Genomic DNA, 25864 nt, shown 5'->3' with positions numbered 1-25864 from the left:
TTCAAACACATTTTCTCAAACATTTCAAACACATTTTCTCAAACACCTCTTCCCTAAGGTCTAGGATTTTAATATTTGTTTATCAACTTCATTGAGACCAAAACTCAATTAATGATCTAATATTAGAATCATGCTTGATAGTCTACAACCTCATTCCATTTTCAAAAATTTGTCTCTCTTCATAAGAATATTGAAGACAATTATGTAAATAAAAGTGGAAATCTTACACGTATGTGATGGTAAAAATGCTTTTAGATAAATGTTATAGTAGGAATGAAGGATTTGCTTCCAATTATGTAAGTTCAATCCATTCATACATTCACATGCACTTGAGAAATTCACAAATAATCACATGCATTTCTCTAAAAGAATTTAAGTAACATGAAATGAATCTTTAGCGATGTAATACCAAATTAGAGGAAAATCTTAAATTTACTTAAGTTCTTAAGAGGACACTAAATCAACATTAAAAAATGATCTTTAAAATACCCATATTATCTTCCATAGGTTTCTAAATAATATTTGCAAAGATTTCTCAATTCAAAATCTCTCAAATCAAAATGGATTATGCTCTTAAATGATTCTTTAAAACTTTCTCAAAAATTTGAAACATCAAATCTTCAACATTTTCTCCAAACACCACACCATATTTAGAATGAAAAAGATTTTTAAGGAAAAGTGAAATGCATCAAGAATAAGTATGGCCATTGGATTGGTTATCCTCATAAAGATCCCGAGAACAATCAATCTTCATACAGACGGGTGATTCCCTCTCTCTCATTTCAAAAATAAAATTTTATATTGCTGAAGCAATTCAAAAATCAAAGAAATTTTGGGAATGCAAACATATCAACAAACTGCTCTCCTCATCAACACTGATCTTAGAGATTTAGTATATGAAATTTGAAAACTTCGGCGTAGAACCACCCTATCACTTACTTCCTTGAAAAGTTTACAGAAATTATAATACAAACTTTTTCATGTTGATTGAAAATGGATTGTGTTGGATCAAGGCAGCCAATTGAGTGATGTGTAGGTTTCAATCCCCTGCCTCATGCTTTCCATGTCATGTTAATTGTTTTTTCTTTTTTAAGACAAAGGAAAATGGATAAAGAAAATTGACAATCTAAGATAACATAAGAAAAAATGGTGAAAAACGATCCCATCTCTAGTTTCACTCTTTCTCAAGAAAAGAAAAAAAAAGAAGGTCAAGTGTCCAATCACTAGGAGAAAATAATAAAGAAGTTCTACCAACATGAATATGAAGAAATAACTGACAATCCCCACAGATCTTCTCTTGTGCAAAATGATCACAGTGTTATTGTGCAAGAAAGAGATCAGCTATTTGCAGGGAGAGAAACACTATGATTAAACATTTGCATGAAGAGATTGTTTCTGGTTGCAAGGCTTCAAATCGACCTATTTGGAGAATGATCATCTGGTAAGTAGAGAAGAATAGAGGAGGATTATCCATCCTTTCTACCAAATTAATCCATTGAGCAGCAGCAGGGGATGATTGTGCGACTCTTTTTTGCTCGTTTTTAATTACTATGAATCTTCAACCTCAAAATAGACATTTACTCTCCACATGCACCTACTACAAGCTTGACAGTGGACAACAGGTTGGGGGGCAGATAGGGGATGAAGAGTGATGGTGATGCACTGCGGGTTGTGTGAGGGCTTGGAGGCTGCTGGTTGGGGTAGAAGAGATGATGCCATTCAGACTGCAAGTTGGGTCACTGATGGGGAAGGTAGAGACCCTGCACGATGTGGTGGGCATGTTAGGTTTGTGCAATGAGGTGATGACGTTGGCATTAAATGGCTTCTTGGTCGAGCAATCGAGAATGAGAGACAGACACTTTTAGTGGGAAATCTTTGGGTTTCATTGTGGAGAGGAAAGAGCACACGATCTGGCATTCTCTGAACCAAGAAGGAGGAGGAGAAGGTAAAAGTGACAAAGCGAGATTGATAGATAAAGAGAGGTCGACAGATTGTGAGAGAGAAAGAGGGAAACGGATAAAGAAAGGTCGAAATCTGTTACATCAGAAGAGGAATTATGAATTTCATGATGTTGAAAGTGGGTGTTACATCTAGCGCAGCATGCTCAATGGATCATTCTCATTCTTGCCTTATTGAAATCGATTTGAACATTGGAAAAATTGCTGCAATATACGTTACTGACATTCTTTCCTCGATAATTTTGATTTTATATGTAAAGTGTACCAATGATCGTATGCATTGTCTTTTGCTTTCCTCATGTATCGTATATATACTTGTAAAGCAAAGAAAGAAAATAAGGAAACAGGGAAAATCAAAGGAGCAACTGCTGTAGCATTCATCGTGGATGTATGTCTATGGACCGAACCACATAAAAATCAGTGTTGTTTCTTGGTTCTCTTTCTTTATCCCATTTCAACATGGTATCAGAGCATTGACTTTCATTCTTGGCACATTTTGCTTATCTCCTGGTGCTTGATCTTGCTCATTTCATCATGACAGAAGACTCAAGCTTTGGAACCACCAGCAAAGTGGTGGAAGAAATTATCGTGCAGGAGCAACCAAGCCCTGCAAACAAAATTACTTCTGTACTTTTAATTGGCAGCGACTATTTAGCTTGGTCCAAATTTGTGATGCTCTATTTGAGTGGCACAAGCAAGCTGAATTTTGTTACTGAAGATCTTCCAAAACCTACTGAAACAGATCCAACTTACAGAGAATGGCGATCCACCAATCATCTCATAATGTCTTGGTTGATTAACTCTATGGTGCCTAAGGTCACTCAAGGATTTTACTTCGCAGAAACTGCTCACCAAATTTGGAGGAAGGTGAAGGAACCATATAGTGAGAAAAATGACATTGCTCATATGTATCAACTCTCTCAAGTCATTTGGGATCTTAAGAAGCAAAACAAAAATTTCAGCAATCTCCTAGGCAACATACAAGGTATGTGGGATGAACTTGACTATCTTATGGATATGTCTGCTACTCTTTGATCCAGAGAAAAAAAACGTGAACAACAGAAATTTTTTGTACTTCTTGTGACTCTTGGCCCAGAGTAAGAACCCATCCGAAGCCAGATTTTAATGTCCCTGGAACTTCGTTCTCTTCCCACTGTTTGTTCTATTCTTATAAGAGATGAATCTAGAAAAAGGTAATGCTTCAAAATTTTGATCCTCCAAAGGACAACTCTGGTAATGTAGAATAGGTTGCCTTCTATGGAGTTGATAAAAACAGTGAAAACAAGTGGAAGAACTGTCCACGACGATTATGTTCTCATTGTAAAAAGGAAAGGTGTTGGTTCCTCCATGAAAAACCAACCACCATGAGGCCAAAAAAAAAGAAAAAAGAAAAAGAAAGCACCACTGCCGTAGCCAAAGTTACAGCCAAAACTTTGGATACTTCGGATCTTACTCAGCTGCTGGAAAAAATAAGTGAACTACTTAAAAATGTCAAGGATCATCATGGTAAGAGCAGAAAAATGCTACTGCAACATCAACAAGTGTTACCGGTAATGCTCTTATTTCCCTCAAGTCTGATTATTGGATAATCGATTCTAGAGCTAGTGATCATATGTCTATGAACTGCCATAACCTTAGTAATTATTCTTCAATGCCTAGAAAAAAAATCATGTTACTGCGAATGGCTCCTCAATGCTTGTTCAAGGAGAAGAGTTAGATTTTCATAGAAATGGTGTTAAATCTAAAGTGCTTTATGTGCCTGATCTCTCAAGTAACTTGTTGTCCGTTTCAAAAATTGTTAAAGATTTAAATTGCCAAGTTATTTTTCCCCCACTAACAATGTATTGCAGGACCCTATATCAAAGTGGAAGATTGGTGTGGAAACTCAAGAAAACGGGCTATATGTACTGAAAATTAATGAATGTGCCTTGACTCCCCAAATCAATCGAGATTGGGGACTTTGGCACCAGAGACTTAGCCACCCATCATGTCATGCCTTGAATATTTTATTATCAAATTTGAATTATAAATGACATGTTTGGTTGGCAAAAATTCATCATCCAAATTTGAATTTAAAAGGCCCACACATAGTCCACATTTTTGAAAAAATGTTTGGTTGGCAAAAATTCATCATCCAAATGCTTTGGATGATGGCTAGAATGGAAAGGGAAAGGAGAAAGTGAGGAAAGGATGGACAAAGAAAGAAAAGACATTTCGTTTCTAGGTCTTGCTTTTGTTTACAATTTCAAAAAGTGGACCAAAAAGGCATTGGATTTTCTTTACCATAGACCTTGCCTTAAAAGGTAAGGAAGCCTGGAATAACAACATATCTATTGAATCCAGACATGGTAGTACTCATTTTGGAAATATCTAGTGGCAAAGTCACTCAATGGGTAAGTCATGAATCCTTAACCTAAATCCATTTTACCAAAAGTTTCTACCATATCAATACAACCCAATAATTTCAAAAAATGAGCCATCTATGAGGCCAATTGTATTTTTGTGTCTTTTTTCTTTGGGCTTAACAGGTTGGAGAATTGTTTAATTCATGTTTCATTTCCCATAAAACTACTTATTTCCTATAAAATTACTTGGGGGCACCCGTAAGCTCATCTCTCTCTCCCACTCGACAGTGCGGACTACTATTTAAAATAAGAATAAAACATGTAATACCCATCTCTTTCTCTGTCCCTCTCTCTCTCTATTCTACACATGCAAGAGAACTCAAATGGCATGGAGCTATTTCTTTGTTTCTTTCTTCCACCACATTTTCACTTTCAGTGGTAGACAAGTCAAAAAAGAGAGGAACCACCTGTTGAATAGGAACCATTAGTTTACATGATATGACAGTTCTATCATCGTTGATATTACAGTTTCAGACTTGGTGAAAGAGACGCAGACGTGGAGGTGGAATAAAAAGGCTCGAATCAAAATACTTATATGAAGTTGGAAGATTGTGTTCCCATGGCAATATGGTGGCTATGGAAGAACATGAATTATGAATACCATGACAACAATAAAAATCAAAATCTGTTACATCAGAGGCAATTGACCGTCTTTTTATTATGTCCAACAAGTGCTAAATATGACTCTTCAAGCAGAAGAATGAGTTTCCACAACTTTTGGTCCTTTTTTATGTAGGAAGTCTCTCACATATATCATCGACTTCAACACAGATCAGCATCACCACAAAAGCATATAGAAGACTGATATGCTAATGAAACCACATCTGAAAGATGCCTTGGTTTGATCGACCAACTTCCCCTTCCCTATTTTAATGCTATTCACAGTACCTACACCACGGTCCTTATAAAAGAGATAGCAATGTCATTGAAAATTATATATATATATATATACACACACACACACGCACTACTTCGGTCACAAACAAAAACCAACAGACCTCTTATATTTGTGTTAAAAAGTGTTTTGAACAAAATGTGAATCTCCTAATTTGTTCATTATAAACACTAATTTAATCTAAATAATGTTCAAGTTCAAATTACTTTCATAAAAAGAAGTGTTTTTTTCTACTATTAAAATTTTAATGTGATAAGAGCCATCTCTTTCTTAATTATTATGGTATATTAATAAAATAAAAAATAACTAACTTAATGTATGTTTATCACCAAATATATTTGAAGATACTGCTAAATTACGAAAAAAGATATTTAATAGGCCTGGCTTCCGTCCCTTACTAAGTGGTATGTTTTTTTATCATCTTATATGTATAAATATATATATTCACAGGGACACACAAGAGAGAGAGAGAGAGAGAGAGAGAGAGAGTCGGTCAGCCACCCATGAGTTCTTTACCGCGATAGCCTGGGCCTCCTTGTTTACACCCCTACCTTGTCCAGTGATATTGGTTCGTGTTGTCAGTACAGGGCTTGTGCCCGGTCCGGTCAAAGGACACCAAATGGACCAGGCTGGTCTTTCTTTGGAAAACTAAATGTAGAAAATAAATGAGTGGCTGCTCGTTGTGTTCGGCCAGTCGCTACTTATCAAACCAAATAATGGAAATAAATGAGTGGCTGGCTCCTCATTGTGTTCGACCTGTCATTACTTGTCAAAATAGCAATCCAAGAGACCAGGTTGGGCCCTGCGTCAATGGTCCAGCCATACTGTTTTTACATGTATATGTCCAGACAGGACCCACCAATTACCATTTGATGTTTCTCATATGCCTTCTATGTGGGAAAATACCCATCCTGATCTCTTTCTTGGGAACATAAAATAACATATATTAATATCGAGTTACATGCACAAGGTTGTACACGCAAATGTATACCAAAGAAAAAAAAAAGAAAGGAGTTGGGGTATTTTTGACTTTTTTTGTAAATAAGTGTATATTTTGGGATTTTTTGCTTTTTCATAAACCCTTTTTGTCCTTCTAAGAAATTATTTTTATTTTTTACTTATTATGTACATTTTTTTATACATAGGGGTGTAAACATAACCAGTTTCAAGTTTCAGTTTGAGTGAAAACTGAAATCCGGCTTCCCATAATGCCCATGCCCATGTGAGTAGAGCCAAATGTCCATCAACTGGCATAGCGCTTCCACCCTAGTCGCACTAGTATAACACATTGCTCTCAAACGATAACCTTTCTTAGATTATCTTGCAATCGAGTTATCATGTTATAAGTGTAACATATATAGTTTTCCCGTACCTAACATATATTTTCAAGTATAATAATGTAATTGGTCTGAATGCCCATCCGGCAGCCACTGCTTGTGATATCAAGTAGGTAATTTTTTCTGGGAAACTGCCGAGGGAAACCCTCGCTTTATTGAAATGTTAAGTAGGTAATTAAATAAATAATTTAATCCACTGTCTGTGTCATTAATTTCTAGACACCAGCTGACATTGTAAATTGTGAGGGGACTCTGTTGTAAGAAGGGCAGTAGCAGAGCTAAGGGTGGGTCAGTGTGCACCATATTTACCCACACCAGTTAGTCAAAAATTATATTGTGATAAAGCTGGACTCAGTTCCAGTCACTTCATAGTGCCCACAAGGGTACTGTCAAACTCAGGTCGGTGACTCAAGCGATGTTCAGTAAAAAAATTTGGGTACTGCCACTAAAGATGAGGTTGAGGTTACAAGTTGACGGGTTAGGGCAAGCTTGTCCATGTAGTGAGAAATCAATTTTCTCAAAGATCATGGCAACTTTCCTGCTTGGTGGGCCATTACAGATCCTTTGATGGGATTTTCATATGATCCCATCAGGTTGACTGAAAACTGGATTGGCCGGGTCATTCCTGAATATTCAAGGGATTCAAATAAAAGTCAAGAAGAATGAGGAGAGAAGGGTGGTGGAGGAGGAGAAACTGAACTTTAGCCACCAGCATTGTCATGGGATGTCGCTTGTTGATTCTTCAATCATTGCTGCTTGAGTTTTCGACACTGACGGTCAATGGGGAAGCTGCCAATTGGTAACATATTTATTACATGATTAAGAAAAAACTTGGTACAATCAATATCAGAAACTTCATTATTTTATCATCTAGCTAGTTCCACCTCCAACCATGGTTAGTGGCAGCTAGAGTTAGGAATGTTGGACTTAGGGGCACTAATTTAAAGAATCTCATACCTATAGGGTCACTGGTGCATATAAAGAAGCAAGTAGTTAAAAGCTTACGCAAAAATGAAAATAACGAAATTTGATAGGACCATTTGGGCAACTGCCTACACCAGCCCACGTATGACTCCACCAAAGGCTCTAGCCCCAATCTCAATTTTTTATACTTCCATGCATTTCATGGTCCTGACAATCAAAATAGGGTTCGTATAAAATTTTTAAAATAAAATTTGAATTCACACTGACAAATGCACATTTAAAATAAATAGCAAATTAAGTATATTACTTGTTTGATGATTGAATGCAGTGTGGAACCTTCAACAATATATATTTATTTGGGTAATAGTGAAAATGAATCCATTCTATAGACCATTCGTTTCTAATAAATGTTTATAACAATCGAAATCAGAACCCAAACCCAAAGTGAAACAACCTGCAGGCTGTTGGTAAGATAAATCAGTATACTTACTATATTTAAAAAAACAAGTGAAAAATAGAAAAGGAAAAATCTTAAAAGTATTTAAAGATAATTAAATAACAACACGGGGAAACAACAGGTTTGCCAAACAATTCAAATTGACTTAAATTAATTCAGGCCAACTTTTATAGACACTGTTCTCAAATGCGTGACATTTTAGTGGACCTTTTGCTTGTGGAGAAAACCCTTCTTTGTTATGGGTGAGTGGGAGTGAACCTGCCACCTGCATGCATGAGGGGCAGAAGCTCTACTCGTCCCCTTTACCCCAGGGTCTAGAGAAACATCAAAACCAGGTGAATTTACTGTCACTCCCTTCAGTTTGGAGTAGATCCTGCCAACCTTTATGGTTCATGTGAATAATGCTCATGGTATTGGAACTGACTACCTGACTCTCACCAAACTCTTAACTCGACCAGTTATGCTACTCTTCCCGGAGTACAATGATCTCTTTGTTTGGCCTTATGAAAAAGAGTACATATAAGACTATTGAAGCTTACAACTTTCTGGAGGTAAAGTCTTTTGTGTAACCTGCGCTGAGACTTTTCAATTCTCTTAGATGGAACTTGTTAAGTATAATATTCTGCTTTTTTAAAAAAAAATACATAAAAGCACCATATTCTTATTTCAAGAAACGTAACTGCATTTCAATTAACAAAAAAATTAATGTTCTAATGAATTAAACGCTGAGCAGGTACTATATGTTCCGAATTTTAGCTACACATGCACTCGTTTAATATTCTTCAGTGATCCCAAAATCTGTTCCAAACATGTGTCAGGAACTTGAAAATATGTCGCTGTGTACTAAATCTGTCCCATACATTTGTCATCGACTCAAGAATATGTCGCTGTGTACTAAATCCATTCCAAACATGTGTAAGGGACTCGAAAATATGTCGCTAGCCAGTACACTGTGCAAGCTACAATATCCATCATTGTTGATGAAGAGTTAGCAATGTTAGTTGCAAAGTTAAAAAACATTGTGAAGTTAAGCGACTTATATAACCGTCACAGAACACATTGTGTTATGGGACCAAAAATTCCATCGTCAAAGTTACAATAAGGTGTAGGCACATTCCATGGCCATTATGCTAACTTAAAGCAACTAATGTCACAACAAACCCAACTAAGACATGATGGCCATTTTCATCGGCAATCATTTGGGCAATGGGACCTGTGTTGGTGGAGTTTTGACCGTCGCGATTACTTATTAGCAACAGAATTGCTAGTATTAGCGACTGTCGAGTTAAACCCATAGTTAGTGTTCATACTCACTCAAACATATCTAAGTTAAGCTTTAAACTTAAACGGAGGGGAAAACATCTTTAAAACAAGATACATATATTTATTCAACATGAAAAAATAACACCATCAACCACATGACAATCAGGACATAAAACATAAGCAGCATCCAATGCTGCCAATTGTAGGCTAGTACAGAGAACCACGTAGATCATCACAAAAGACATATATATATATATATATATATATATATATATGTGTGTGTGTGTGTGTGTGTGTGTGTGTGTGTGTGTGTATACCTTTAGCCCTGAGTACATTCAATTGGTGCAAAAGAAAGCGGCCCCTTCCCCAAATCATATTTCACACGCATGTTCTGCTGGAAAACATTCTCGAAAATGGCTAAGCTAGCTGTCACACTTCTATACATCCAAAGATATTTGAAGGTGGAAGCTTCAAGTCTGCGTTGGTGGATTGAAAGGACATTTCCAGCAATCCTTAATATGGTTCACATTTATTCTCTACATTATAACACAAATAATCTTGGTTAGGATGACAGAAGCGTTTATGGTTTGTGACAGTAGCCACCGTGTTTGCCACTTGATCATACACATCTTTGGCCAGATAGTCAGCGTGGTACCCGAGTCTATCATGATTGATCCACTATATCCCAACCATGTTGCCGTCTGTGCACCTTCAAACTATATGTAAAGCTGCATGAGCAACTCTCTCTATATAGATGTATCAATGTCTTCTTTTTATAGCACATGAAGTAGCTGCTTCGATAACACGAAACAACTGCCTGCCAGCTTATTCTCTCATAGATTTAAGTGTATAGGTTGTATGGTGGGATTTTAGAAGAAATAGTTGGACATACGGCCAACTTTCTTTTCTAAAATTTTTGTCTTGTTATACAGACGGAAGTTTTCCAAAACATTTCAACCAGGTTTGATTGCAGGATGTGAACCCTTGTCGGCAGTTTCACCTGTTTAGCAGACCCCAACACATTTCACAAGTTTACCAGATAGTCCTCCTCAACTCAATTAAACATGAAAACAAAGAGAATAATCGTAGGAATTGAATCTTGAAAGGACCCTTAGATAGCTGGACACAAGTTTCAATCAATTTTTGTTACTTTTCACAAGATAGAGTTGTGGGACAACATTTTTTAAGGCTATATAAAGTTCTGGCCTGAATGAAAGGAAGTTGGCGCAACATGATCCTGACATGGATATCCAAGGAGCAGAGGATTTCCATAACAAAGAGAATGTTCTCCTGTAGGAAAAGGAGCCTAAAATGAGTTGCCAATTGCCATCAAATGAAGTTTATAGTTGGAATGTTACAGGCCTTGCTACTCTAACAACCTAGAAAGATTTTGGCAATTAGGTGATATCTCATCAACTTGGGATCATTTTCATGTTTCGATATCATGCTGAATGTGGACAACTTTAAATCCTTTTGCAATCACTACGAGGAGTTTTTTTTTTTAACTAATATTGATGTGAATCTAAATGGGGCCACAATTGTGTGTAGTTAGAGACAGGCTGATTTTAGTTTGACTAGTTGCAAATTTAATAAATTTTGGATGGATTGTTTGTTTATTCATAAAGCTTTCAATCTCAACTTTGATACAATAGGGGTGTATCTTCACCCTCACTTTAGAATTCGCAAAGACCAATTGGCTATGTTAAATATTATTATTGCAATAAACAAGTGTTAGTATTATAATGAAAGATTTTAATTTAACTTATAAGGAGTCTGAAAAATGGGCCTGCCCCTGCTAGACAAGCTTGTTTAGCATTCAATGGATTCATTCAAGATGTTTGACTAAGAGAGATTGTGGACAGAAACAGAGCATTCACTTGAACCAATCTAAAATCTCTCTCTCTAAAAAAATCTTCTTCTACCTCTCTCTTTCTTTTAGATTTAAAATCTTTCTTTTATAAGTTTTCACATATGTATACATGTGACTATATATATGCATACATATATGCACCTCTCTCTTTTAAAAATTAAGACATTACTAAGAATCATTTCTTCTTTATTTTCTTTTCATTTCTTTCAATTTTTTCAATCACATTTTCTCAAACATTTCAAACACATTTTCTCAAACACCTCTTCCCTAAGGTCTAGGATTTTAATATTTGTTTATCAACTTCATTGAGACCAAAACTCAATTAATGATCTAATATTAAAATCATGCTTGATAGTCTACAATCTCATTCCATTTTCAAAAATTTGTCTCTCTTCATAAGAATATTGAAGACAATTATGCAAATAAAAGTGAGAAACTTACATGTATGTGATGGTAAAAATGCTTTTAGATAAATGTTATAGTAGGAATGAAGGATTTGCTTCCAATTATATAAGTTCAATCCATTCATACATTCACATGCACTTGGGAAATTCACAAATAATCACATGCATTTCTCTAAAAGAATTTAAGTAACATGAAATGAAGCTCTAGCGATGTAATACCGAATTAGAGGAAAATCTTAAATTTACTTAAGTTCTTAAGAGGACACTAAATCAACATTAAAAAATGATCTTTAAAATACCCATATTATCTTCTATAGGTTTCCAAATAATATTTGCAAAGATTTCTCAATTCAAAATCTCTCAAATCAAAATGGATTATGCTCTTAAATGATTCTTTAAAACTTTCTCAAAAATTTGAAACATCAAATCTTCAACATTTTCTCCAAACACCACACCATATTTAGAATGAAAAGAATTTTAAGCAAAAGTGAAATGCATCAAAAATAAGTATAGCCATTGGATTGGTTATCCTCATAAACATCCCGAGAACAATCAATCTTCATACAGACGGGTGATTCCCTCTCTCTCATTTCAAAAATAAAATTTTATATTGCTGAAGCAATACAAAAATCAAAGTAAATTTTGGGAATGCAAACATATCAACAAATTCCTCTCCTCATCAACACTGATCTTAGAGATTTAGTATATGAAATTTGAAAACTTCGGCATAGAACCACCCTATCGCTTACTTCCTTGAAAAGTTTTTACAGAAATTATAATACAAACTTTTTCATGTTGATTGAAAATGGATTGTCTTGGATCAAGGCGGCCAATTGAGTGATGTGTAGGTTTCAATCCCCTGCCTCATGCTTTCCATGTCATGTTATTTGTTTTTTCTTTTATTAAGACAAAGGAAAGTGGATAAAGAAAATTGACAATCTAAGATAACATAAGAAAAAATGGTGAAAAACGATCCCCATCTCTAGTTTCACTCTCTCAAAGCAAAAGAAAAAAAAGGTCAAGTGTCCAATCACTAGGAGAAAATAATAAAGAAGTTCTACCAACATGAATATGAAGAAATGCCTGACAATCCCCATAGATCTTCTCTTGTGCAAAATGATCGCAGTGTTATTGTGCAAGAAAGAGATCAGCTCTTTGCAGGGAGAGAAACACTATGATTAAACATTTGCATGAATAGATTGTTTCTGGTTGCAAGGCTTCAAATCGACCTATTTGGAGAATGATCATCTGGTAAGTAGAAGAAGAATAGAGGAGGATTATACATCTCTTTCAACCAAATTAATCCATTGAGCAGCAGCAGGGGATGATTGTGTGACTCTTTTTTGCTCGTTTTTAATTACTATGAATCTTCAACCTCAAAATAGACATTTACTGTCCACATGCACCTACTACAAGCTTGACAGTGGACAACAGGTTGGGGGGCAGATAGGGGATGAAGAGTGATGGTGGTGCACTGCGGGTTGTGGTGAGGGCTTGGAGGCTGCTGGTTGGGGTAGAAGAGATGATGCCATTCAGACTGCAAGTTGGGTCACTGATGGGGAAGGTAGAGACCCTGCATGATGCGGTGGGCATGTTGGGTTTGTGCAATGAGGTGATGGCATTGGCATTAAATGGCTTCTTGGTCGAGCAATCGAGAATGAGAGATAGACACTTTTAGTGGGAAATCTTTGGGTTTCATTGTGGAGAGGAAAGAGCACACGATCTGGCATTCTCTGAACCAAGAAGGAGGAGGAGAGGGTAAAATGACAAAGCGAGATTGATAGATAAAGAGAGGTCGACAGATTGTGAGAGAGAAAGAGGGAAACGGATAAAGAAAGATCGAAATCTGTTACATCAGAAAAGGAATTATGAATTTCATGATGTTGAAAGTGGGTGTTACATCTAGCGCAGCATGCTCAATGGATCATTCTCATTCTTGCCTTATTGAAATCAATTTGAACATTGGAAAAATTGCTGCAATATACGTTACTGACATTCTTTCCTCGATAATTTTGAGTTTTGTATGTAAAGTGTACCAATGATCGTATGCATTGTCTTTTGCTTTCCTCATGTATCGTATATATACTTGTAAAGCAAAGAAAGAAAATAAGGAAACAGGGAAAATCAAAGGAGCAACTGCTTTAGCATTCATCGTGGATGTACGTCTATGGACTGAACCACATAAAAATCAGTGTTCGTTTCTTGGTTCTCTTTCTTTATCCTATTTCAACATGGTATCAGAGTATTGACTTTCATTCTTGGCACATTTTGCTTATCTCCTGGTGCTTGATCTTGCTCATTTCATCATGACAGAAGACTCAAGCTTTGGAACCACCAGCAAAGCGGTGGAAGAAATTATCGTGCAGGAACAACCAAGCCCTGCAAACAAAATTACTTCTGTACTTTTAATTGGCAGCGACTATTTAGCTTGGTCCAAATTTGTGATGCTCTATTTGAGTGGCACAAGCAAGCTGAATTTTGTTACTCAAGATCTTCCAAAACCTGCTGAAACAGATCCAACTTACAGAGAATGGCGATCCACCAATCATCTCATAATGTCTTGTTGATTAACTCTATGGTGCCTAACGTCACTCAAGGATTTTACTTCGCAGAAACTGCCCACCAAATTTGGAGGAAGGTGAAGGAACCATATAGTGAGAAAAATGACATTGCTCATATGTATCAAAACTCTCAAGTCATTTGGGATCTTAAGAAGCAAAACAAAAATTTCAGCAATCTCCTAGGCAACATACAAGGTATGTGGGATGAACTTGACTATCTTATGGATATGTCTGCTACTCTTTGATCCAAAGAAAAAAAACGTGAACAACAGAAATTTTTTGTACTTCTTGTGACTCTAGGCCCAGAGTAAGAACCCATCCGAAGCCAGATTTTAATGTCCCTGGAACTTCGTTCTCTTCCCACTGTTTGTTCTATTCTTATAAGAGATGAATCTAAAAAAAGGTAATGCTTCAAAATTTTGATCCTCCAAAGGACAACTCTGGTAATGTAGAATAGGTTGCCTTCTATGGAGTTGATAAAAATAGTGAAAACAAGTGGAAGAACTGTCCACGACGATTATGTTCTCTTTGTAAAAAGGAAAGGTGTTGGTTCCTCCATGAAAAACCAACCACCATGAGGCCAAAAAAAGAAAAATAAAAAAAGAAAAAGAAAGCACCACTGCAGTAGCCAAAGTTACAGCCAAAACTTTGGATACTTCGGATCTTACTCAGCTGCTGGAAAAAATAATTGAACTACTTAAAAATGTCAAGGATCATCATGGTAAAGAGCAGAAAAATGCTACTGCAACATCAACAAGTGTTACCGGTAATGCTCTTATTTCCCTCAAGTCTGATTATTGGATAATCGATTCTAGAGCTAGTGATCATATGTCTATGAACAGCCATAACCTTAGTAATTATTCTTCAATGCCTAGAAAAAAAATCATGTTACTGCGAATGGCTCCTCAATGCTTGTTCAAGGAGAAGAGTTAGATTTTCATAGAAATGGTGTTAAATCTAAAGTGCTTTATGTGCCTGATCTCTCAAGTAACTTGTTGTGCGTTTCAAAAATTGTTAAAGATTTAAATTGCCAAGTTATTTTCTCCCCCACTAACAATGCATTGCAAGACCCTATATCAAAGCGGAAGATTGGTGTGGAAACTCAAGAAAACGGGCTATAGGTACTGAAAATTAATGAATGTGCCATGACTTCCCAAATCAATCGAGATTGGGGACTTTGGCACCAGAGACTTAGCCACCCATCATGTCATGCCTTGAATATTTTATTATCGAATTTGAATTATAAATGACATGTTTGGTTGGCAAAAATTCATCATCCAAATTTGAATTCAAAGAGGCCCACACATTAGTCCACATTTTTGAAAAATATGTTTGGTTGGCAAAAATTCATCATCCAAATGCTTTGGATGATGGCTAGAATGGAAAGGGAAAGGAGAAAAGTGAGGAAAGGATGGACAAAGAAAGAAAAGACATTTCGTTTCTAGGTCTTGCTTTTGTTTACAATTTCAAAAAGTGGACCAAACAGACATTGGATTTTCTTTACCATAGACCTTGGCTTCAAAGGACAAGGAAGCCTGGAATGACAACATATCTATTGAATCCAGACATGGTAGTACTCATTTTGGAAATATCTAGTGGCAAAGTCACTCAATGGGTAAGTCATGAATCCTTAACCTAAATCCATTTTACCAAAAGTTTCTACCATATCAATACAACCCAATAATTTCAAAAAATGAGCCATCTATGAGGCCAATTGTATTTTTGTGTCTTTTTCCTTTGGGCTTAACAGGTTGGAGAATTGTTTAATTCATGTTTCATTTCCCATAAAACTACTTATTTCCTATAAAATTACTTGGGGGCACCCGTAAGCTCATCTCTCTCTCCACTCGACAGTGCAGACTACTATTTAAAATAAGAATAAAACATGTAATACCCATCTCTTTCTCTATCCCTCTCTCTCTCTATTCTACACATGCAAGAGAACTCAAATGGCATGGAGCTATTTCTTTGTTTCTTTCTTCCACCACATTTTCACTTTCGGTGGTAGACAAGTCAAAAAAGAGAGGAACCACCCTGTTGAATAGGAACCATTAGTTTACATGATATGACAGTTCTATCATCGTTGATATTACAGTTTCAGACTTGGTGAAAGAGACGCAGACGTGGAGGTGGAATAAAAAGGCTCGAATCAAAATACTTATATGAAGTTGGAAGATTGTGTTCCCATGGCAATATGGTGGCTATGGAAGAACATGAATTATGAATACCATGACAACAATAAAAATCAAAATCTGTTACATCAGAGGCAATTGACCGTCTTTTTATTATGTCCAACAAGTGCTAAATATGACTCTTCAAGCAGAAGAATGAGTTTCCACAACTTTTGGTCCTTTTTTATATAGGAAGTCTCTCACATATATCATCGACTTCAACACAGATCAGCGTCACCACAAAAGCATATAGAAGACTGATATGCTAATGAAACCACATCTGAAAGATGCCTTGGTTTGATCGACCAACTTCCCCTTCCCTATTTTAATGCTATTCACAGTACCTACACCACGGACCTTATAAAAGAGATAGCAATGTCATTGAAAATTATATATATATATATATATATATATATATATATATATACACACACACACACATGCACTACTTCGGTCACAAACAAAAACCAACAAACCTCTTATATTTGTGTTAAAAAGTGTTTTGAACAAAATGTGAATCTCCTAATTTGTTCATTATAAACACTAATTTAATCTAAATAATGTTCAAGTTCAAATTACTTTCATAAAAAGAAGTGTTTTTTTCTACTATTAAAATTTTAATGTGATAAGAGCCATCTCTTTCTTAATTATTATGGTATATTAATAAAATAAAAAAGAACTAACTTAATGTATGTTTATCACCAAATATATTTGAAGATACTGCTAAATTACGAAAAAAGATATTTAATAGGCCTGGCTTCCGTCCCTTACCTAAGTGGTATGTTTTTTTATCATCTTATATGTATAAATATATATATTCACAGGCACACACAAGAGAGAGAGAGAGAGAGAGAGAGAGAGAGAGAGAGTCGGTCAGCCACCCATGAGTTCTTTTCGGCGATAGCCTGGGCCTCCTTGTTTACACCCCTACCTTGTCCAGTGATATTGGTTCGTGTTGTCAGTACGGGCTTGTGCCCGGTCCGGTCAAAGGACACCAAATGGACCAGGCTGGTCTTTCTTTGGAAAACTAAATGTAGAAAATAAATGAGTGGCTGCTCGTTGTGTTCGGCCAGTCGCTACTTATCAAACCAAATAATGGAAATAAATGAGTGGCTCCTCATTGTGTTCGACCTGTCATTACTTGTCAAAATAGCAATCCAAGAGACCAGGTTGCGCCCTGCGTCAATGGTCCAGCCATACTGTTTTTACATGTATATGGCCAGACAGGACCCACCAATTACCATTTGATGTTTCTCATATGCCTTCTATGTGGGAAAATACCCATCCTGATCTCTTTCTTGGGAACATAAAATAACATATATTAATATCGAGTTACATGCACAAGGTTGTACACGCAAATGTATACCAAAGGAAAAAAAAAGAAAGGAGTTGGGGTATTTTTGACTTTTTTGTAAATAAGTGTATATTTTGGGATTTTTTGCTTTTTCATAAACCCTTTTTGTCCTTCTAAAAATTATTTTTATTTTTTACTTATTATGTACATTTTTTTATACATAGGGGTGTAAACATAACCAGTTTCAAGTTTCAGTTTGAGTGAAAACTGAAATCCGGCTTCCCATAATGCCCATGCCCATGTGAGTAGAGCCAAATGTCCATCAACTGGCATAGCGCTTCCACCCTAGTTGCACTAGTATAACACATTGCTCTCAAATGATAACCTTTCTTAGATTATCTTGCAATCGAGTTATCATGTTATAAGTGTAACATATATAGTTTTCCCGTACCTAACATATATTTTCAAGTATAATAATGTAATTGGTCTGCATGCCCATCCGGCAGCCACTGCTTGTGATATCAAGTAGGTAATTTTTTCTGGGAAACTGCCGAGGGAAACGCCTCGCTTTATTGAAATGTTAAGTAGGTAATTAAATAAATAATTTAATCCACTGTCTGTGTCATTAATTTCTAGACACCAGCTGACATTGTAATTTGTGAGGGGACTTGTTGTAAGAAGGGCAGTAGCAGAGCTAAGGGTGGGTCAGTGTGCACCATATTTACCCACACCAGTTAGTCAAAAATTATATTGTGATAAAGCTGGACTCAGTTCCAGTCACTTCATAGTGCCCACAGGGTACTGTCAAACTCAGGTCGGTGACTCAAGCGATGTTCAGTAAAAAATTTGGGTACTGCCACTAAAGATGAGGTTGAGGTTACAAGTTGACGGGTTAGGGCAAGCTTGTCCATGTAGTGAGAAATCAATTTTCTCAAAGATCATGGCAACTTTCCTGCTTGGTGGGCCATTACAGATCCTTTGATGGATTTTCATATGATCCATCAGGTGACTGAAAACTGGATTGGCCGGGTCATTCCTGAATATTCAAGGGATTCAAATAAAAGTCAAGAAGAATGAGGAGAGAAGGGTGGTGGAGGAGGAGAAACTGAACTTTAGCCACCAGCATTGTCATGGGATGTCGCTTGTTGATTCTTCAATCATGCTGCTTGAGTTTTCGACACTGACGGTCAATGGGGAAGCTGCCAATTGGTAACATATTTATTACATGATTAAGAAAAAACTTAGTACAATCAATATCAGAAACTTCATTATTTTATCATCTAGCTAGTTCCACCTCCAACCATGGTTAGTGGCAGCTAGAGTTAGGAATGTTGGACTTAGGGGCACTAATTTAAAGAATCTCATACCTATAGGGTCACTGGTGCATATAAAGAAGCAAGTAGTTAAAGCTTACGCAAAAATGAAAAAAAGAAATTTGATAGGACCATTTGGGCAACTGCCTACACCAGCCCACGTATGACTCCACCAAAGGCTCTAGCCCCAATCTCAATTTTTTATACTTCCATGCATTTCATGGTCCTGACAATCAAAATAGGGTTCGTATAAAATTTTAAAATAAAATTTGAATTCACACTGACAAATGCACATTTAAAATAAATAGCAAATTAAGTATATTACTTGTTTGATGATTGAATGCAGTGTGGAACCTTCAACAATATATATTTATTTGGGTAATAGTGAAAATGAATCCATTCTATAGACCATTCGTTTCTAATAAATGTTTATAACAATCGAAATCAGAACCCAAACCCAAAGCGAAACAACCTGCAGGCTGTTGGTAAGATAAATCAGTATACTATATTTAAAAAAACAAGTGAAAAATAGAAAAGGAAAAATCTTAAAAGTATTTAAAGATAATTAAATAACAACACGGGGCAACAACAGGTTTGCCAAACAATTCAAATTGACTTAAATTAATTCAGGCCAACTTTTATAGACACTGTTCTCAAATGCATGACATTTTAGTGGACCTTTTGCTTGTGGAGAAAACCCTTCTTTGTTATGGGTGAGCGGGAGTGAACCTGCCACCTGCATGCATGAGGGGCAGAAGCTCTACTCGTCCCCTTTACCCCAGGGTCTAGAGAAACATCAAAACCAGGTGAATTTACTGTCACTCCCTTCAGTTTGGAGTAGCTCCTGCCAACCTTTATGGTTCATGAGAATAATGCTCATGGTATTGGAACTGACTACCTGACTCTCACCAAACTCTTAACTCGACCAGTTATGCTACTCTTCTCGGAGTACAATGATCTCTTTGTTTGACCTTATGAAAAAGAGTACATATAAGACTATTGAAGCTTACAACTTTCTGGAGGTAAAGTCTTTTGTGTAACCTGCGCTGAGACTTTTCAATTCTCTTAGATGGAACTTGTTAAGTATAATATTCTGCTTTTAAAAAAAAATACATAAAAGCACCATATTCTTATTTCAAGAAACGTAACTGCATTTCAATTAACAAAAAAATTAATGTTCTAATGAATTAAACGCTGAGCAGGTACTATATGTTCCGAATTTTAGCTACACATGCACTCGTTTAATATTCTTCAGTGATCCCAAAATCTGTTCCAAACATGTGTCAGCAACTTGAAAATATGTCGCTGTGTACTAAATCCGTCCCATACATTTGTCAGCGACTCAAGAATATGTCGCTGTGTACTAAATCCATTCCAAACATGTGTAAGGGACTCGAAAATATGTCGCTAGCCAGTACACTGTGCAAGCTACAATATCCATCATTGTTGATGGAGGGTTAGCATGTTAGTTGCAAAGTTAAAAAACATTGTGAAGTTAAGCGACTTATATAACCGTCACAGAACACATTGTGTTATGGGACTGAAAATTCCATCGTCAAAGTTACAATAAGGTGTAGGCACATTCCATGGCCATTATGCTAACTTAAAGCAACTAATGTCGCAACAAACCCAACTAAGACATGATGGCCATTTTCATCGGTAATCGTTTGGGCAATGGGACTTGTGTTGGTGGAGTTTTGACCGTCGCGATTACTTATTAGCAACAGAATTGCCAGTATTAGCGACTGTCGAGTTAAAGCCATAGTTAGTGTTCATACTCACTCAGACATATCTAAGTTAAGCTTTAAACTTAAACGGAGGGGAAAACATCTTTAAAACAAGATACATATATTTATTCAACATGAAAAAATAACACCATCAACCACATGACAATCAGGACATAAAACATAAGCAGCGTCCAATGCTGCCAATTGTAGGCTAGTACAGAGAACCACGTAGATCATCACAAAAGACATATATATATATATATATATATATATATATATGTGTGTGTGTGTGTGTGTGTGTGTGTGTGTGTGTATACCTTTAGCCCTGAGTACATTCAATTGGTGCAAAAGAAAGCGGCCCCTTCCCCAAATCATATTTCACACGCATGTTCTGCTGGAAAACATTCCCGAAAATGGCTAAGCTAGCTGTCATACTTCTATACATCCAAAGATATTTGAAGGTGGCAGCTTCAAGTCTGTGTTGGTGGATTGAAAGGACATTTCCAGCAATCCTTAACATGGTTCACATTTATTCTCTACATTATAACACAAATAATCTTGGTTAGGATGACAGAAGCGTTTATGGTTTGTGACAGTAGCCACCGTGTTTGCCACTTGATCATACACATCTTTGGCAAGATAGTCAGCGTGGTACCCGAGTCTATCATGATTGATCCACCATATCCAACCATGTTGCCGTCTGTGCACCTTCAAACTATATGTAAAGCTGCATGAGAAACTCTCTATATATTGATGTATCAATGTCTTCTTTTTATAGCACATGAAGTTGCTGCTTCGATAACACGAAACAACTGCCTGCCAGCCTATTCTCTCATAGATTTAAGTATATAGGTTGTATGGTGGGATTTGAGAAGAAATAGTTGGACATACGGCCAACTTTCTTTTCTAAAATTTTTGTCTTGTTATACAGGCGGAAGTTTTCCAAAACATTTCAACCAGGTTTGATTGCAGGATGTGAACGCTTGTCGGCAGTTTCACCTGTTTAGCAGACCCCAACACATTTCACAAGTTAACCAGATAGTCCTCCTCAACTCAATTAAACATGAAAACAAAGAGATAATCGTAGGAATTGAATCTTGAAAGGACCCTTAGATAGCTGGACACAAGTTTCAATCAATTTTTGTTACTTTTCACAAGATAGAGTTGTGGGACAACATTTTTTAAGGCTATATAAAGTTCTGGCCTGAATGAAAGGAAGTTGGCGCAACATGATCCTGACATGGATATCCAAGGAGCAGAGGATTTCCATAACAAAGAGAATGTTCTCCTGTAGGAAAAGGAGCCTAAAATGAGTTGCCAATTGCCATCAAATGAAGTTTATAGTTGGAATGTTACAGGCCTTGCTACTCTAACAACCTAGAAAGATTTTGGCAATTAGGTGATATCTCATCAACTTGGGATCATTTTCATGTTTCGATATCATGTTGAATGCGGACAACTTCAAATCCTTTTGCAATCACTACGAGGAGTTTTTTTTTAATCTAATATTGATGTGAATCTTAATGGGGCCATAATTGTGTGTAGTTAGAGACATGCTGATTTTAGATTGACTAGTTGCAAATTTAATAAATTTTGGATGGATTGTTTGTTTATTCATAAAGCTTTCAATCTCAACTTTGATACAATAGGGGTGTATCTTCACCCTCACTTTAGAATTCGCAAAGACCAATTGGTTATGTTAAATATTATTATTGCCAATAAACAAATGTTAGTATTATAATGAAAGATTTTAATTTAACTTATAAGGAGTCTGAAAAATGGGCCTGCCCCTGCTAGACAAGCTTGTTTAGCATTCAATGGATTCATTCAAGATGTTTGACTAAGAGAGATTGTGGACAGAAACAGAGCATTCACTTGAACCAATCTCTGCACCCCGACAGCACTGGTTCAAAGCAAATTAGATAGATTTTTGAGCAAGTTGAAAATTGTGGGCAGCTTTTGGTAGAACCAAGAAGTTCTTTAGACCACTCAGCACTTCTCTTTTACATGTAAATTAAATATCTTTAAAACCGCATGCTAGAGAAGACGAAGATTTAAATAGTTCCTTTATTGAGAGTGTCAACCCAGTTGTAAGGTCATTATTACAAGAGCATGGAGAGTGGAGTGTAGAGGATGCGCAGTGCTTAAACTTCTCGCAAAACAGAATAGAGTACGACCATGCCTAAGTAATTGGAGTAAGTATAGAACCAAGAAAGTTGATACCAGAATTAACGTACTTCAAATGGATCTTATTGAAATTTATAAGAGGCAAGATATTGAATCTCATAATTGGTCCACTTCTGAAAATCATATTAGATGTTTTCTTGCGGATGCTCTTTGAGATGAAGAAATGTACTAGAAAAAGAAAGTAAGGGTATCATGGCTAAAAAAAGGGGATAATAACAGCAAATGTTTCCATGCTATGTTCAAGAAAGGTAAAAAAAAATAGACTCTTGCACATGAAGACAGATGATGGGGAGTTTTATGAGGAGGATCCAATTCTTTCAGCATGTACTTCTCATTTTTAAAGATTTTCTACCCGTGACAACTCAACAAGAATGATTATGGATCAGCTTGCTGTTGGTCACTGCGTATTTATAAAAGAAAACTTACCGTTGTTAAGTCCCATTTCAGATGAGGAAGGGCAATAGCTGTTATGGGTGCCAACTCCAATAGTGCACCAGGTCTGAATGGGTTTCTGAAATCGTTCCTTCAAAAAAGTCAGGACACGTTAAGGACTAATATCACAGTTGCCACTAGAGAGTTTTTTTTTTTAGAAAGGAAAGCTTGTTAAGAAACTAGGGAGAAGTCATATAATCATAATTCTTAAATTTGATTCAGCTGTGCACATTTCCAATTTCAGATATATTGTTCTTGAGAATAGTGTACTGACATTTATTTTCAGAATCATAGTTTCAAGAATGAAGAAGGCACTAAAGTGGGTCATTTCCAACATGCATGGTGGTTTTTTGAAAGATAGAAACGTCCATCAATGTCTTCTTCTTGTGCTTGAGATGGTATACACAATGTCTAAAGCTAGATCAACTAGCTTATGTTGAAGATAGACCTATCAAAAGCATATGACAGGGTCAATTGGACTTTCTTACAAGCTGCCATCTTGCATTTAGGACTTCATCCTATTTGGACTTAAAAAGTAATGACAGTAGTGACAAATGATTTTTGTGCTCTTGTGATTAATGACCATCAAGGTGAATACTTTGGATCTTCTCATGGTCTGCAATAAGGATACCTTTATCTTCATTTTTATTCCTCATTGTCATGAAAATCTTTTCACATAGATTGCAAGCTACAATTCAAAGAAGAATGATTGAAGTACTGCATATTGGAAGAGGCATAGAAGGAGTTTTTTCTACAATGTATGCTGATGACATCTTGATTTTCTTAAAAGCCTTCAAGAATGGCTTTCTTTATCTACAATTTTTTTTCCTGTTTGAACTCTATGCTGGAATGATGATTAACCTTGAAAAATCAGCATTCAACTTTTTCAATATGGGCCAAAGCAAGATTGCAAGTATTTGTAAACAGTTCGGCGAGAGCCTAGGACAGTTTCCTACTCGATATTTGGGTCTCCCATCCAAGCCAACAAATTTGAGAATGTTGGTATGGTTCTTATTCTTTTAAAAATACAGAGTAAACTTAGTTTATGAATAAGCATGCTACTTTCCTATGCAGTAGGATCTACTTGATCAAATCAGTATTAGAAGCACTTCGTATTTACTGGATGTTGGTGTTCAAGTGCCCTCTTGGTGTCATTAAGAAAATGGAACAGATTATGTGCAGTTTTTTATAGGAAGAGTCGGATGCAGGGGGTAAGCCTCATTTAATTGCCTGGAATGTCTTCGCTTTTCGTAAATAGGAAGGTGAGCTCGGCATTAGAAAACTTAAAGAGGTCAATGAAGCTAATCGGTTGTTTCTAGGATGTACAATAGTTTTTCACCAGGGCATATGGGACTCATTATGCATGAAAAAATATTTGAGTAGGAAAAGTACTTGGTATGTGGAAATGGTTCCCAATATTTCTTCTCTTGGGCGGGATCTAAATCTGTTACTGAAATTTAATGAATGGAGAGCTTGCTAAGTTCTACGGAGGATGTTTTACTGAAGCAGATTCCATTGGATCTGCTTGGGAAGTAGAACCTTTCCTTCAAAATTCGGTTAAGTAAATGCTAATACATCACCACATTGAGCTAAATCTATGGTGACATGTGCAATGCATTGGAGATTGCCTTCAACTTAGGCTTATGCAAAGTGCAGATTTTCTTTGTTCTAAAGAAAATCGTAAACCTGCAAAGCTCAGGAACCAAGTTTGGAACCACGTAAAATTAAAGGAATGGTAGTTACATGGCACAGTAGATTGTAGAATGCAAAAGCGTTACCTAGAGCTAACTGGTTTGTGTTTGTTTGTAGTTATTAACGTCTACCTGCTGATGCCAAACTTCAACATGTAGGGTCTTCCATTGTTTCTGTCTTTAAGTTGTGTGGAGGGCTTGTGAAGATCTATCTCACTTTCTTTTCTCATATACTAATGCTATGAACATTTAGCAATGCATCTATTCATGGTTTGGAGTTGATAAATTCCATACCTCAGACTTTTTCTCTGTCTGGAACTGGTGGTGGAGGAAGAGGTTCTCATGTAAAGAATTCGGATGGTGTTGGCTTGCCTGCTTCAATATCACAATCTGGAAGCTATGGTGTTTCAAAAATCAGGTGGTGCATAAAGAGGTGGTTAAGCTAGCTGAGATTGCTAAGAGGGAAGTCTGACACTCATGTTGTGAGGTATTCTATAAACAAGAATGAGGACAATATGTAAAACAGCGATAAATATCTAGCTGCAAACCTTAATTTTCAGCCATTTTTGGCATTGTCAGAGTAAAGATGAGTGGGGGCTGGAAGTGGTCACATTGTGTTGCAAATGTTTATAAAGTGGCTGGTTTACTATGGTTTAATGCCTCCCCAATCAGGAAAACCAGGTTGGTGGTACAAAGGTTTCTCTTCTCAAACATGATCATAATTATGGACTCTGTTCTTGTAGAAGAGGATTCCTAAAGACTGTCATGTTGCTCTAATCACAAACTGTCATGCTCTTAGTTCTGTGTCAAGGAACTAAGAGAGTGACTCTGGTTCATTGGTAGGCTCAATAGTGAGAAGGTATTCGTGGTTAAAGATCACTTCTCTTTGGAGGCTATCTCCTTTGGAAACTCCTTTGTCGTGACAAAGTAAAAAAACAAAAAACAAAAAGAAAAGCCAACATTAATGATACTGAA

The 25864-nt window shown here is 36.4% G+C and overlaps 1 protein-coding gene across 1 annotated transcript in view; it reads left to right on the top strand.

The window, feature by feature from the left end:
* The first annotated feature begins 12966 nt into the window (after positions 1-12966).
* Positions 12967-25864, top strand: part of LOC116257634 (L-type lectin-domain containing receptor kinase S.4-like) — a 55092-nt gene continuing 42194 nt past the window's right edge. The window contains exon 1 of the mRNA XM_031634580.1: positions 12967-13125. Coding sequence (XP_031490440.1) covers positions 12967-13125 — 159 coding nt within the window. The remainder of the gene's footprint in view (positions 13126-25864) is intronic.

This window comes from Nymphaea colorata, chromosome 7 (assembly GCF_008831285.2).
Source record: "Nymphaea colorata isolate Beijing-Zhang1983 chromosome 7, ASM883128v2, whole genome shotgun sequence".
Classification (NCBI taxonomy): Eukaryota; Viridiplantae; Streptophyta; class Magnoliopsida; order Nymphaeales; family Nymphaeaceae; genus Nymphaea; species Nymphaea colorata.
The sequence above is the reverse complement of the archived record's forward strand: the minus strand, read 5'-3'. Positions and strand labels throughout refer to the sequence as shown.